This window comes from Acanthopagrus latus, chromosome 9 (assembly GCF_904848185.1).
Source record: "Acanthopagrus latus isolate v.2019 chromosome 9, fAcaLat1.1, whole genome shotgun sequence".
Lineage (NCBI taxonomy): Eukaryota > Metazoa > Chordata > Actinopteri > Spariformes > Sparidae > Acanthopagrus > Acanthopagrus latus.
This window is the reverse complement of record NC_051047.1, coordinates 7,020,305-7,035,668: the sequence shown is the minus strand read 5'-3', so window position 1 is coordinate 7,035,668 and position 15,364 is coordinate 7,020,305. Positions and strand designations below refer to the sequence as shown.

The window sequence follows — 15,364 nt, the reverse complement described above, 5'->3', positions numbered from 1 at the left end:
GGGTGAAAAAAATAAAAGTAGAGAAATTATTCCAACAATAATACTCATAGCAGTGTACATGTTGGCAGTAAATGTGCAGCCGTATCAGGAATCAGCAGCGGGCAGCTGTGTAATAAAGCCATACTGCAATGTGCTCCATCCTCTTAATGGAAGTCCTATCATTTATACCTGCACTAAACACACCCCATGCTGCTGGCTTGCTTTAGCTGCAGGCTAAGCTATGCTATCAGCGCTGCACAGTGAATGGGGACAGTATTAAGCTGAGGATATGGGAGGCAGTTGTACAGATTATGTACAAACACACACACGTGCACACACACACAAACACACACACACATACACACACACACACACACATACACAGCCGGCTCACAGGTGTCACACACAGAGTAAACCCCAGCTAAACTGGCAGTGTGAGTAAAGTTATTATCGTGACGCTCTTCGGCCATAATGTGCTGCAAGGTAATGAGTTTCTTAACTGCCTGCTACTGCTGGCTGTTTTTTCTCTCTTTCCCCATCCACCCAGCACCACACACACACACTCAGACATTTTATTACACAGTGAACAGCCTCCTGCCTTGGCGTGGCTGGTGGGATGCTGAGAAACCATCAGTTAGAAGATGGTGAGTGATAAGATTGGAGTGAGAGCGACTCAGACAGAAAGGCAGAGGAAGAAAGATGATTGTAAGAACTTTACGGTGCATTGTGAGTCATTTTGGTACCTCTGGAATATAAATCAGTGAGGGCTGCTGCTCGCTGAGAAAGATGTGTCTCATGGGTTTGGACCCTTTGGATGATTTAACTCAGTTTTAAATCTATTTATTTAAACCTTTAAGAAGTCACTCATGTAGTAGCTACACATTTAAACATTTTGGGACAGTTTATTATGATAGAAAGCTGCAAGCAGTTTGAAAAGGTTTGGCAGTTTTACCTGTATGGCCACTGATTTTTAACACTCAGCATGTCTGTACATGAATGGAGGAGCGTGTCAGTGTTCTGGGCATATAAGAACAATGTTGATTTGACATTCTGGGTGAAAACATCGATCTGCGTTTTAAATGGAGCGTGACTTGTTCTGTTTTGTCTATTACTCACTGCCATTAATCAAAGTCATGTTTTGAGTTTTTGGAGCCACACACCCAGTCAGAGTGGCAGTACGGAGCATCTAAATATGCCTGTTTGATTCATGACACAAAGTGAATCAATCAAAAGTCTGGTATGCCGAATCGAACCCCACATTTTAAGAACATTTAAAGCAGAAGTCTTGCTTCCCGTTCTCCACACATCGTCCTCCTCTGGGCATAGTAAATCAATAAGACCTCGGGTCTCAATGAGGTTACCTGAGTAAAAGTTAAATAAAAGTCCTTTTTTTTTACCTTGAAGATGTTTAAGGTTTCTTTGATTGCTTTTTGTAGGTGTTGCTCTGCTGACTACTCTCTTCAGAGATCCAGCTCAGGATTGTTAGAAAATGAATGTGTTCAGTGGTTCCTGCAGGGCAGCAGAGTGCTGTGCGGCTCCAAATGTGCTCTGGCTAAACAACGACGGAGGCCAAACAGGTGGCTCTGACTGACTCGCAGGCTGCTGAAGAGAACGGGCTCTGGCCTGCAGTAAAAGGACCCTTTCTCCCTCTTTTTCCAAAGGCTCTGGTGGAGACCTTTGTGAGAGGCAGGCGGAGTGTGTGAAGCAGAAGGAGAGCTGTGGTGAACCGGCACTAACCAAACCCCAGCCGGAGGAAACCACAGGCAAACGAGCTGCAGTAAGTGAGCGGCAGCCACAACTGTTTTCACACTCTCACACACACACAAACACACAGTTTGACATAATATGAAGTTAAACTGTGGGTTTGTGGTTGTGCTGCAGCTGAAGCTTGCATCGAGGCCAAACTCTACCACAGCGAGCCCGACACTGTCCAGATTATTTCACATCTACACTCTGACAGCTTGCTGCCGCACATAACACAGACTGAAAAGCAGCAGTGAAAGTGTATCGCACTGATGGATGCAACCCGTATGCTTTGAGTCGGCCTAAAAGCCCAGGAAAGTGATTGAAAAGCTGTTTGACATCTGCTATGCTGTTTGCTCTGCCGCTCTCTGAGGCCCGGCGCCGTGATGATCACTTGCATTATGAGTGAAGCTCCTTCAAGTGATTCATCTCCTCCCATCAGCCTGATCTGTCGCTGCTTATCCCCTGAAATACTGCTTGATTTTCTGTCTTGTTTTCCGCAGCCTGTTCACCTCTCTGCTGTTCCCTCCCTTTCCTTTTCTCTGCTGTGAGCTAATTTGTTCGGAACCCTTAATCAAGTCTTGAGATTGCACGTTGCCACCCAGCAGCAGATAAGCAGTTAAATGATCTCCAGGTACAACATTAAAACGCTGCTCACTCATGAATACACCAGTAATAACAGGACAATATGTAGTATGTGTATCAATATAGAGACAAAGCATATTTTTATGTTTTATGGTTACACTGACAAAACATAAGGCTGGTAATGGTCTAAAGCAGACTGATTCAGCCGGCAGCCCCTGGGCTGAATGTGGCCCTTTAACAACACCAGTCCTGCCTTTGATCATTTTGTTTGTCGGATATTAGCTCATTCATGTGTTGTGTTTGTTGCCAAGCACAGAAATCCTCTTATTTCATTAAAAAGTTTGAGCCCGGGGTGTTCAAGAAGACGAGAATCGGACTGACAACGCACTTCTTAAAAAGACACATAGTTGTGGTTCTTCACGTAAAGGAAGTGAATAATTGTTTGACCACTGTCAGTCGGCCTGATACCCACAATACATCGCTGCAGATGCCAGGACAGTTTTGCACCGAAGAGACTGAAAGTGAAGCACAATTGAGCCCAAAAAGAGGTGTTAGAAAGGTAATGAACTCCTCAGTCAGCCGGGCTCTCTGCAGGCCACAATCAGTACAGATCAGTACAGGAGGGAGTGTGTCTGCAGAACACAGGTGGCTGATGTACATCTCACTCAATAACCCTTATCTGAGCCGGAGTCGCTGCTACTGCATGTTTTTAACCAGATCCCCACGTCTCTGTTCATTATCGTCCGATCGTTCCTAAAGCTCACATCTTTTTCACTTGTTTATCTGATTGTGTTTTTTTTTTTTATTCAGTAGTTTTTTGTGCACTATGCTATTTGTAATCTTACAATTATATAGATTTTCCTTGTTTCCTTCCTTCCTTCAATTTTCCTTTCACAATTATCCAGGCCAAAATAATTGAGATTCACGATATTATCTCGATAAATCAAGTAAAAACTGCTAAAATGGCACTGAAATATACTGGAATTACTCACATTTTTAAGACACATTGATGTTTTGTTTCATAACAGATAACACACGCAGTTTTTTCGTGAAAAACAAACTACCCACTCAGCGAACAGAGCTGACAGTGGTCACGGAGATGGGAGTGCAAATTGGAGGTGTTGTTCCACGAGGCAGACACCTTCCTCCAGCAGGTTCTGCAGGTTGGCACCCCGTCTAGCCTACCTGTCGTTCTTTAGTTTGGATTTAGATATAATAGGCGTGCCTCGCCTTCAGCCACGGCTATGCTTTTTGGAGTCACCAATAAGATGGGGGCTCCCCTTGTGACGATTCAAATAAATCAGGAAGACAACATAGGACTATACATTATCAAGCTAGACAGCTCTTACAGGTCACTCACGTGAGATTAAATCTTTTATTATCCCATTCCTGCAGTATCTGGGGCTGTTTCTATCAACCTCTCTTGTATTATTAGGTGCTGGTTATCTTTGTTACTGATGTAAACCTAAAGATTCAGTATGGGTGAGGAGCATTGATGTTTGAGCAGGGGGAAGGAGGACACCATATAATATATGTAATAAAATTGTTTTGGGAAAAAAAAGGAAAAAAGGATTTGTTTTGAAATAAACAGTTTTGAAAATAAAAAAAAAGGCATGCAGTGTATACACACACACACACACACACACACACACACACACACACATATACACACATTGTTGCAGAGAGAGTCCAGCTGAAAACCCTTAAGATTTCAGTTAATGCGCCTAACCTCATTTCATGTGAAAAAGGGAGCAGCTAAAACTACATTAAGGCCAATGTTTCAACCTCAGTGAATACCTGCAGCGCAGCAGAAACAGAAAAGGGCCCACTCAGCAGAGCTGCATGGCTGCAGGGACCAGAAATTGAGCCGAGGCTGCCAGGATTATCCATACATATTTTTATACTGCACAACAATACGCCAGCACAAGCAACAGCTTTGGCCCAAAACAGTCACATTCAGAGGCAGACTGAGTCAGCAACACCTACACTAAACAATACAGCACCAGCACAGGCTCAGTAGGCTGCACGCCAACCAGGTGTTCGGCGCCGTTGTGAAGAAGTGGCCGCTTCACCTGATATAATGGGACCGTAAAGCATCTGAGAGATAAGATGTAATCTCTGGGGAATTCTTTTCAGTCTCAGCTTGACTTGACTCATCTTCACAGAATTTCTAATCAAATATAAATGGGCCCTAAGTGAGGATAAGCAAACAGAGTGCAAATAGTGGGCTTTGATTTAAAGAATCTCTGTGAAAGGAATGAGAAACCTGCCAGCACACACGCAGCACATGCTGTCGGACTGTATTCAGATCAGGCCCGGGATTCTGCTGGGGCCCCGCAGTTCATTTCAAGGTAGATTTGATGTCAGCAAGTAGATACGACGGGAAGAGGGGTAAAATCAGTAATATTGTACAGTTATGAGGCTTGTTTCACTTGGCTGCTCGGCATATCATTTCTCACCGACGGCAAATCTCATCTCACATGGAGCTGCTCCCACATTTTCCATGGAGAGGAGGGATTTCAGGATCCTAAAGAAACGTTCTCTGCATACACCAGGTGGCACACGTGTGAAGCTACAGCAACACCCAGTGACCATAAGGCTCCTTATAAGGGCCGCAGCTAATGATAGTTAGACTGAACTGTAATTTCATTTCACATCATTATTTAGTCTGTCATAATGCCTATTTCTGATTGAAAACTATGGGTTACTTTTTCTGTTTTGGCCTAACCCTTCATGAGTGAGCGGCCTCACCTCACCGACCTCATTCTCAGTAGACATGGAAGCTGACATTTGCAGGAAACTATATATCAAATGTTTCTCCCACTGATCATAGAGATAAGTTGATTTCAGACTTGTTATTTTTGTATGTCGACGCCAACCCCCCACAACTCTGTGACTTCAGATTCGGGCTGAGAAAGTAAGCGTAAGAGTTTCAACATCCCTCTCTAGCTCTCATTATTGCGGATGAAACGCTATAAATGTCTTCCCATAACAGACGGTCTGAAAATGTGGCACTATCCCCGACAATTAAACAGCACTGCATCTGTCTCCACCAGCTTTCACTCTTCCCGGTGCAGCAGTTAGCAGCAGCTAAGGACACTTTTGCCTCCTGATGTGGTCGCACAGCGCACAGTACAAACTGCTTCTCTTCCAGCATAACTCGGCCCTCGAAGCAACCTGACCAGCGGCGTCAAATCCCATCCACCCGTTCTTAATCCTGCCTAGAAACTCTGACTAATCGGTAATCTGTTACTTTGTTATTTCCTCAGATTTATCACATAAAAATTTGGCGTCTTCAAACAGCTTCAAAAATTAAAAACTCACCGATTCTCAATTTGTAATGAAACAACACAGAGACAAGCAGCAAGTCGTCACATTCGAGGGGACGAGACCAACGTAATAAATGACTTTCGAGATAAATCACTGAATCACATAATTGTCTCAAATAATTTCATTTCAAATCTCCAAATTAATTACTCGACCAGTTCTTTTCCGCCCTCCTCCTTATCCCACCTCCAACCTCTCGGATGTGAATACTTTATAAGCAGCGGTGAAGTGGAGGGGTCAGTGAAGTCACCCAGAAATAGATAAGGAGGCTCATAATTAGTTAGTAATGGCAGGTTAGACACCTCAGTAGGAGACTCTCGCTGCTGCAAGCCCACGACAGAAGGACCCTGCCAATAAGGACCCGGAGTTAATTAAAAGACCTGGCCGTGCTCGGAGGTCTTAAGTGTCCTTATTCTGATGGAATGCTAAACCCTCCACTACATAACGGCTCGACAGGCTCCGATGGCTGCTGGCTGCACCTCTCAATAAAATTACCGCTGAATCATTTCCTTCCCTTTTCTCTTCCCCCGCTCTCTGCGCTGGAGTAGGGCTGGAATGATTCATTCTGTTACTGATTGATCTGTTTGTTATTTTTAGAGCTGATTGATTAAAGGGGCACTCCACCAGTTTTGCACATCAAAATCAGTTTGCCGTTCGTGAGAAACAGCTAGTAAAAAAAACAGATTTATAGCATCGTCTGGTGCTCTCTCATCTCTCAAACGCCGGAAACAATAACTGTGGTAATACTTTTTTTTTCTAATAAAAGAAAGCCTGTGATATAAACTGTTTTTTTTTTTTTGAAGAACAATGGGTCTAACTAAGGGAGTGTATTGATTTTCCTTATGGGAAGTTTATGATCCTGTGTTTCTGACTTTTCTTTATGACCATCTGTCCCCTGGAAGTATCCAAACATCATGGAGGGCAATACTATACTGCTGGAGAAGTTATTTAATTGTTTCATCAGTTAAATTCGGAAAATAGTGAGAAATGCTTAATACAATTTCTCCAGGACCTGAGGTAACATCTTCAAATTGCTTTTGGGTTTTGTCCGAGAAAAACTGAAATATCTCTCGTGAACTAGAACACATCAAAGCGGCCCATTCTCATATTTGACAAAGCTTGAATCAGTTTTGTTAAATAAAGTTCCAGGGGGATTTAGGGGCATCTAGCTGTGAGATTGAGGTTACAAAATGCCCCTCACCTCAGCCTCCTCTTTGGTGGAAGCTACAAAATGCTTAATACAGGAAAAGGCTCTGTCCTTTGTGGAGAAGACACTGTGGAAGAGGACCTGCCCTCTCTGTAGATATAGAAGGCTCATTCTTAGGTAACAAAAACGCAACAATTCAATAGGTCCCGCCCCACCTCCTAGCCACCGATTCACAGATGCTGACGCTCCCTGGACTGACAGCTGCCAGTGAACTTGTCTGTGCCGGGACATAACACAGTCTCCGAGAAGCTGGAGTCCAGTTTGACGACAGGAACTACTGCACCAAGGTGGTTTTCATGCCAGGTTTGGCATCTTGCGACACAGGGTGACCGTAACGTTACCCGTCCAACATCATCATTCTTGGAGGCTGCATTCAGCTCCGATCCAAGCTGACGTTTGTTAGCAGCTACTTTAGCGACAAGTGCAGCTATCTGATCTATATTTCCTCCATAATACGTGAAACATGAATTGATGAAGCTTTTGTACAGTAATCTGTGAAGTCCGTTCCAGAGCAACTGTCCCCTGGTGACTTGAACAGACATTTTGACTTCATTGGAACATTAACACTAAACATTCAAAATGGGCATTTTTCCTGTCAATTGTCAGACTGTATCGCCAGTAATCTAAAGACAACAGATAGGTGAATACAAAATAATCTAACTTCCTATAGAACATCATAGGATAAGTCAAAAGGGTAACAGTGAGCGAGGAGGTCAGTGTACAGTATTGAGACTGGGCCCAGATTGTGAGCAGACAGAGGGGATAAGTACTCTGTTCCAACTCTTCCTGCTCTGTTTTACAGCCTGAACTCCAGGGAGCAGCTGTGAGCCTGTTCAATTTAGGCCAGACAGATGGAGACAGTGTTTGTGGTGATTGCATTAACATATCCAACCCCGACGAGGGAGGCAGTTTTGGAAGGAGGACCGAAGAGTTGCTTCAGAAAGGAAGGGCAAGGAATGAGGAGACAAAGGACGGAGGACAAAAGCTCGGAGCTCGCTGATTTTTCTCATTACCTATTCTCATTTCCTTTCTGCCCCCTCTCTTTCTTTATCCGTGTGGATTTTACTTTCTTTAGTCTCTTTAACATCCCTCACTTTCTCTTTTTGCTGCGCTGCGGAAGATGGCTGCAGGCTTATGGAGAGCAGCCATGTGGTGGCGAATACCGGCAGCTTAACAGGTGACGGAGCAGAAGGTGAGAGGCAGGATTCAACTTCTCCCCTGACGGAACACAGAATACATCTGAATACCAACGACCAGGCTTGAGCACACACACACACACACGCCCATGCCCCTGTAAACACACACATTGCATGTACACACAAACACTTTGCTCCACCAGGAGTGTTCACCACCAGCTCCACTCATTTTACACATTATAGCGAATTTACAGGTGTTGGAGAGTACAACTGCATATGTGAAAAAAGCAGTTAAAAACCTTTTGTGGCTCCAGAAGAAGCTGCATGTAATCTGATAAACCACCTCCAGTGATGGCTCTCAGTGGCGCCGTTGCACTATGGGTAATGTCAGCAGCAAGTTTGGAAATGGAAGAATGCGTGGAATAAAAAGTTGATCGCTCCAGATAATGATTTTGATCATTTGTTTTTAAGCTGCGGGTTGGCTCAACCAACACTGCTGATGGAAAACATATCGTCCCTCGCTCGGTCCGACTCGGCGCGGTCAAAAGCGCTGACGAAGAAACGGCATTAGACTCAAGAAGAAGTTCCGATGACTTTAGATTCAATTTGACAAGTTTAAAAAAAACACACGTGAAGACACGTTTCAGTGCATTTTAGTTTGCCTCTGGAGAACATGCTTGATGTCTGCGTCATCTCTCAGTTTAATGGCATTTTAGCATTCACATAATCTGCTGCTTGGCAACACACTTTAGCGTCAATTGCTTTTGGCTTTTGTTTCTGTTCTGTGGGGACAAATGGAGAGAGGGAGATTGTGCCCGAACTAAAACAAGCATGATTTGTCAGGCATGTGCCGCCAAGAACCAACCACAACTTTTAATGTGCAACCCTGTGTCTTAACAGCCCATCCAGAGCACTGATTATGTGTGGAGGAGGCAATTCTGTTGACAGGTGTGCCATAGATTCAGTCAAATCCACATGATGTGCACCTACCCTCCCCGTTATTGATCGTCTCATCTAAACCTTAGACAGAAAGCAGATAAGAATGTTTTGAACTTTTTCTTTAAGTATTCTTCTCTGCTGTTGGACCTATTGAGCTGTGCCGTTCATCACTATACAAGACTAATGTGTTGGGACCGAATGCACAACATGTATTATTTTGCTTTTCGTCTGAAGGGTTGCTTCAGGAGGAACTAGACAGAAAGTAACCAAAATAATTAGGCACATTCCTTTTGGGACCACAAATATTAATACAGGTTTCATGAAAATCTGCAGAGTATTTATGAAAAACAAACGTCTTGTTGAAATCTTGCTCTGGGCTATGCTGTTAGACAGACTGACCAGACATAATGTGAGGTAATTACACTTGCACCAGACTTAAAATGCGCACAGAGAGCTCTAATCTACACACTTTGGCTCTGAGTGTTTCCTCTCTCTAATGAAGTGTGTGACACTCCCACCTGGAACAATCAGACAGCAGAGGGAGTGTGAGTCAGTCTGCATATCCAGCTCTGCCGAGAGCCGCATGCATCCACACTGATCATTAGCAGCAGCAGGGAGGCTGTAAACTCTGGAAAGCTGTCTCTCTCTGTATAGGTGGGAAAGTGTCGGCGTACCAGACAATATGAAGTGATGAAACGCGAGGGCTAAATGAGAAGAAGCTGGAGCTGAAGTGTTTTGGTGTGCATGTCACTGTTTCCCCATTAATATTCTTGTTGGTGTTGAAGGGGCTCTTCAGCACAGCTGCAGCTTGTTTTGGTGGAGTCGTTCATATTTTCTCTTCAACAGTGCGGCGCTAAGCATAGAGAGAGGTTACATTAAATTGTCTATACGGACGCTTAAGGGCTACCTTGTTCTCTGTCTCTTTGTGTCGTGTACGGCTGAAAGCTTGTATTTATCCAATCAATATTCGTGTAGATGCTTTGTCACACTAAACACATACCAGAGGCCACACGGCACGCTCAAGATGAGCTGTTCTAAAAATATGCCCACCTTCATTCTTCAGTTTGTCTCAATCATCCACACACTGAGCTCATTTAGATGATAAATGTCAGAAAAGTTCAAAACATTTCCTCTAGCTGTAGTTATTTCCCCTGCTGTCTTCTACTGAATTTGAATCATCGCATAAATACTATCAGGTTCCCACTGCTACTCAGGCTTATTGAGATTGATTATCTGACCTAAGCCCTTTAAGGAAGTACGCAACTGCACGTTTTGGGACTGGAAAGGAAATGAGTTAGGAGTGTATAACAGATTAACGCTCCCAGGGGAGGAATAATAAAGGTTAGAGCTTTTTAAATAAGTGATAAGTGATAGTTTTCAGTAATGAACAAGGTGTTGACTAATTGTTTATATGTGTATATGTGCCTTTACATACAAGACAAACTGTGGAGTGTTCTGCTTAAGGGGTTAAATACCAGGAACTGAGATCACCGGGAATTTTAATCAAATCTACTCCCTTCTCCCAGGAAAAATGCTTGCTGGGACCCATGGGTGTTAGCATGGGTTATTATTTATCAGAGGGAGTATGAATAAAGTGTAGCCATCAGCCAGTGAAAGTCTCCATACGAAGCAGCACTCTACATGTGGAGCATCGATCCAGAGGAGCTCTAATGTTACAACTACACAACTGACAACAAGCAGCATGTAGGGGATTTTCTTTTGCTGCCATTGCACGCTGTTATATCTACAGGCAGCATTAGAAAAGTACCCAACAGTCATACAAGTAAAGATATGGTGTTAAAATATTTCTTTGGTAAAAGTGAAAGTCACCAATATGAATAGTCCTCAAGTTAAGTATTCAGTATCAATTGGACTTACGTGTCAGTAAGCAGAAGTACAGACGTACAAGTAAAAGATAAATTCTACATATATTTACATGTACAGTTCACACTGTGGACTGTGGCTCGACTGATTAATGGCCTGGACAATTATCAAATCCAATATGATCTAATATGTAAGACATTTTATGATTAATGCTTACCATTCTGTGTTTAAAAAAATAACTCACTTTATCTTGTCTGTCTTGGGGAATGTAATAATATTTCTAAAAGGAAATATTTCTAAGATCAGAAGGAAACATTCAGTCCTGCTGTGTTTAGGCTACATGAATGACTGTTTCAACTGTGAAACTTTTAAACAATGAACTTTGATTTACGACAAACTTTATACAGAATAATCACAAATGAAGAGTTATTTTACATTTTTGAGCGACCTGATCCAAGGTTGGAGTCCAAGACCTTCAGTGCAACGGACCAATCACGTGGTTTTATCTATACAACTTGTGTTGGTGCTCCGGGAACATCATTTCAACGTACACAACAGCAACAAAAACCACATCTGGAGTGAGTCAACACAGCTGAGTGGGTTCAGTGTGGCCAAGTCCTTACTGTTGTAACTCTCACAACATTAAAAATGTGAGTGAGAGTACTGTACATAACAGCACAGTACTCAGGAGACCAAGGTTCATCTGTGAGAACATATTATCATACAGCTGACTCAATGTTCACACACTGAATTCACTTATTCTTTTTAGGGAACAACATACTTGGTTAGGTCTAGGAGGTTTTGGGTTTAAATATACCCTTTCACAGTGTTAAACGTGTTTAAAAGGACAATTTCTCCTGTCCAGTGTTAGCATTGGCTGTTGCCCTTTCAAAATAAATCTGCATGAATGGTTATTTCCCCATCAGGGGGCGTTTCTTTACACCAAACTGTTTCCTCTTATGTCCTCAGTGAGTGTTACAGAGGTTTCCCCAAATCGCCTGCAGCTCATTGCTAAGTTACCTAACACCGGAAAGCTCTGCCAGTTTTTTTGCACATGAAAATTTAATATCCAGATATTCAAACTCTACTACAGACTGCACCAGTCATGACATGGCCGCATTTTCGAGCCTTGACCAGACATGGTCCAGACATATAGTAGGTTTTGACCTAGACTTGCTCCACTTTTTTTTCCCCTTCCCCAGACATGATTGGTCAGTTTCAGTAATGTTGCAGGAACAACACCAACAGAGTGATATCAGATTGTGCAAACCCTTCCTGTGCCTGTGTAACTGGCTGCAGTAACGTAACATATGTCCACGTGCGTTCACTCACACATTGGTGGTGAAGATGCCGTAGATGAGGTCCTGCTCGGGCAGGTAGAAGGTGCTCTGCAGCTCGTTGTAGTAGAAGGGAATCTCCCCAGAGCGGGAGCAGTTGAGCCTCGCCTTCATGAACGTGGTCCAGGTGTCCTCGAGGAGAAACCGCCCGCCAATGTCGTTCTTGCAGACTCGCGCCACACGAGAATAGACCGTCTTCCCGCAGTCGTGCTCCACTGCGTTCTCCCTCAGGAAGAAGAAGGTGAAGAGGCCGATGTCATAGGCTGAGATGAAGTGGGGCTCTGCCGGGAGGAAGGAGAAGGGATAGGATCATTATCACGGTGACTGCAGGGAAACAGAAATATTTGCAACATTCATCTTGTAGATGTTGCTTTGACCTCTGTACTCCTCATTACTGATTGCAATGTGAACTTCAAAATTCTGGTGTTGCTCTCCTGTCCGAGATGTTTTGGAAAACAGCCTCAAAGTCAAATGTGTAAATGAGAGGTGAAGGTGTGGAGGGAGGAGGAGGAAGAGGCAAAGAGAAAAAATGGTTACTAATAAATCCGTCTGATGTTTTGATGGTAAATCCATGGAGCTATGTCTGTTTTACTGGATGCCCCGGCTGCTTTTATTGCCCTGGGTGACACAGCCGATGATTAATGGCCCTTCATGCTGGGTGGGTTATCACGTAAAGCAGACTGAATAACAGTTTGAAAGGGACATTACTGTCATCCTTTGTAAACACATGACTCATCACAGAATACTAATTCACCACTGTGAGCGTGCAGGGGAAGGAGCTTAAGTTTCTGAGTCCGCGCAGCCTTACATCCAACACAGAGAGGCTGATTGACGTCTGCACTACACACAAAAGTCTCTGTGATGACTTAAAGGATCAGTTCCCCCAAATTCCTCAATTCACACTTTCACACTTACCTTTTAATTACCTTACAATGTAAATATTGGTGAGGTGATAGTTTGATATTTTAATGTGACATTTCTGCAAACATTTACAGAACAATCGAGGCCAGAGGAATTTTGGTTTGTTCTGCTCGCTGCTTTGAAAAATTGCATTTGAAAAGCTCAAACACAAAAACAATGTCCTGGTTACTCAACCTTACTTAGAAAAAATGTTTTGAGGAAGAATGGATGGACGGAGGAAGGATGGATTATCAAGCTGACATGTGAGATCAAATATGAAGCCAGTTTTCTTTATATAAAACTAATGATTCATTCCCTCTGAAATCTTGCTTGTTTTATGAACAATTTAACTACCTTCTTGTCAAATTTCAGATTATTTTTTTTATCTAGCAAATGAACATGCTTCAACTACAATTACCACAGTCAAGTTGTTTACATCCACGTCACGTTACGTAGTGCAAAGTGGAGGGATTTTATAAAAGGTTATGTTTTTTGGGGGAGGGGAAATAAATGTAATTGTCATGAAGGATTATGGTAAATAATTCCCTGTAAGAAACATATTATTCACACAGAGGAGTGATAAACAGCTTCGTTGCATGGTGCAATAGATAGGATAGGACTTTATTCATCCCCATGGAGATTCTTGCACCAGAGGCTGCTCAGAAATACTGCAACACAGGTAGTAAAACACAAGGGACTGATGATAAACATGTGTAAACAGGATAATTGCTGACATCAGTGCAGAGAAGAGTAGCAATAAAAAAACTGAAATACAAATGGTTTCATATAATATGATGTTAAGAATTAATATAAGGTAATATTGCAACTGATATCATAAAAAGAAATACTGGTGCTTCTGCCGGCACAGAGGCATTAAAAGAAACATCCCTGTTGCTGTTTTGAGTCTGAGCTCGCTGTGACTCCATCACAGTTTTGTTCCTAATGCTCTCTGCTGATGGGATTTCTCTCTCAGGTCAGTACTACTCGTGTGCAGAAACGAAGAAGCAGATAAAACACTCCTCTGCTGCTGTCGCTTCCCTTTCCCACTGAGACCCATTTATTGGGTGTAATATCACACACTCACATACTGCGTGCAAACACATACGTGAAGGGAGGAATAAACCTTAATTTGAACAGATTCTCATCCATAAAGACAAAAACAGAAAGGTGGTGATGTCGTAAACAGCCCCACGCAAACTCTCTGTCTCACTCTCTCTCTCTCTTTCACAGACACACACAAACACACACACACACACACACAGAGTGGACATCTTGTTAACAGCCATGATGGAATGTGCCTGAGGGGCTAGCAAGGCTTTTTATAAGGGAATACGATTTTGAAATGGAGCAGCAAGAGACAAAACCCCTGGCCACACAGACACAGCAGCCTCCCGATTCCATTTTATATCTATGAAAATAAACAAAAAAACAACCCCTGGTCTGGACAGATCGCAGGTGAAGGCTCTCAATCAGCTGCAAACATTTTGAACAGAAGTCCTCACAGCCTGATTAATGTAGTAAATGTGCAAAACTGTGGAGCAAGTGTGTTAAAAGTGGGATAATTTAACAGGTGATCTGATCAGTTCACATTTAATGAAGGGGAGGCCCTCATTCCTAAATCCTCCATCTACAGTCATAATCAAACTATTAACTGTTAATTAGACTGAACGCTGTTAAAGAGAAACAGATCAAATCCAGCCCATTCACCATTACCCTCGTAATCATTATTACCTGTGACACCAAAAGGTCTTACTGAATGTTTATAACTGTGACAAAAACAACTTGTCGAACCAATCACTGCCATTTGCATCCACATTCAGACATTTAATTGGTGCTAACAAGCATGCAGATGAACAAGCGAGTGGTGTCACGCCTGTTGGGTGACTGTTAATGTCTGCAACTGCAGGAGAAAGATGACCATCGTAATGCATAAGAACTACTCTTCTCCAGATAGAGGCCAGGTGGAGGAGCTAATTGTGTTTATGCATATACCACCTATATAATGAGTCTGAGCCGCTACGTCGCTGTACGCCAGAGCCTTTCTGTGTTTGCATACCTGTGTTTATGCATACTGTACGAGTGTCAGGCAAAGGGCAGGTGGAGCTGACAGATTCTGCGTCACATTACTGAAGCTGCGTGGGTGCAAATGTGACGGATAGAGTTTTTCCAGCATCCTGCTGAGTGGTAAACAGATTGTTCGATCTGGCAAGCGAGTTGGGTGCTGCAGGAGCGAAGGTGCCATCACTAACATCACATGACGTTTTAGATCAAACAGAATATGGAGAGCAAAGCTATTTAATACTCACATAAACACATCCTGCAGGAATACTCTATCGATCCATTAATGAACGGGGGATGGGTTGTTTCTCTTTTATTTAGTCTTTTGT

General features: G+C 43.0%; 1 protein-coding gene across 4 annotated transcripts in view; it reads right to left on the bottom strand.

Annotated features, from left to right (window-relative positions):
• Positions 1-15,364, bottom strand: part of sema5ba (sema domain, seven thrombospondin repeats (type 1 and type 1-like), transmembrane domain (TM) and short cytoplasmic domain, (semaphorin) 5Ba) — a 181,228-nt gene that overhangs the window by 42,239 nt on the left and 123,625 nt on the right. For all 4 annotated transcript variants that reach the window (XR_005077041.1, XM_037110216.1, XM_037110218.1 and 1 more), the window contains one exon: positions 12,073-12,358. Coding sequence is in view for 3 of the 4 variants with exons in the window: in XM_037110216.1 (XP_036966111.1) it covers positions 12,073-12,358 (286 nt within the window). In the remaining variant the exon portion in view is untranslated. The remainder of the gene's footprint in view (positions 1-12,072; positions 12,359-15,364) is intronic.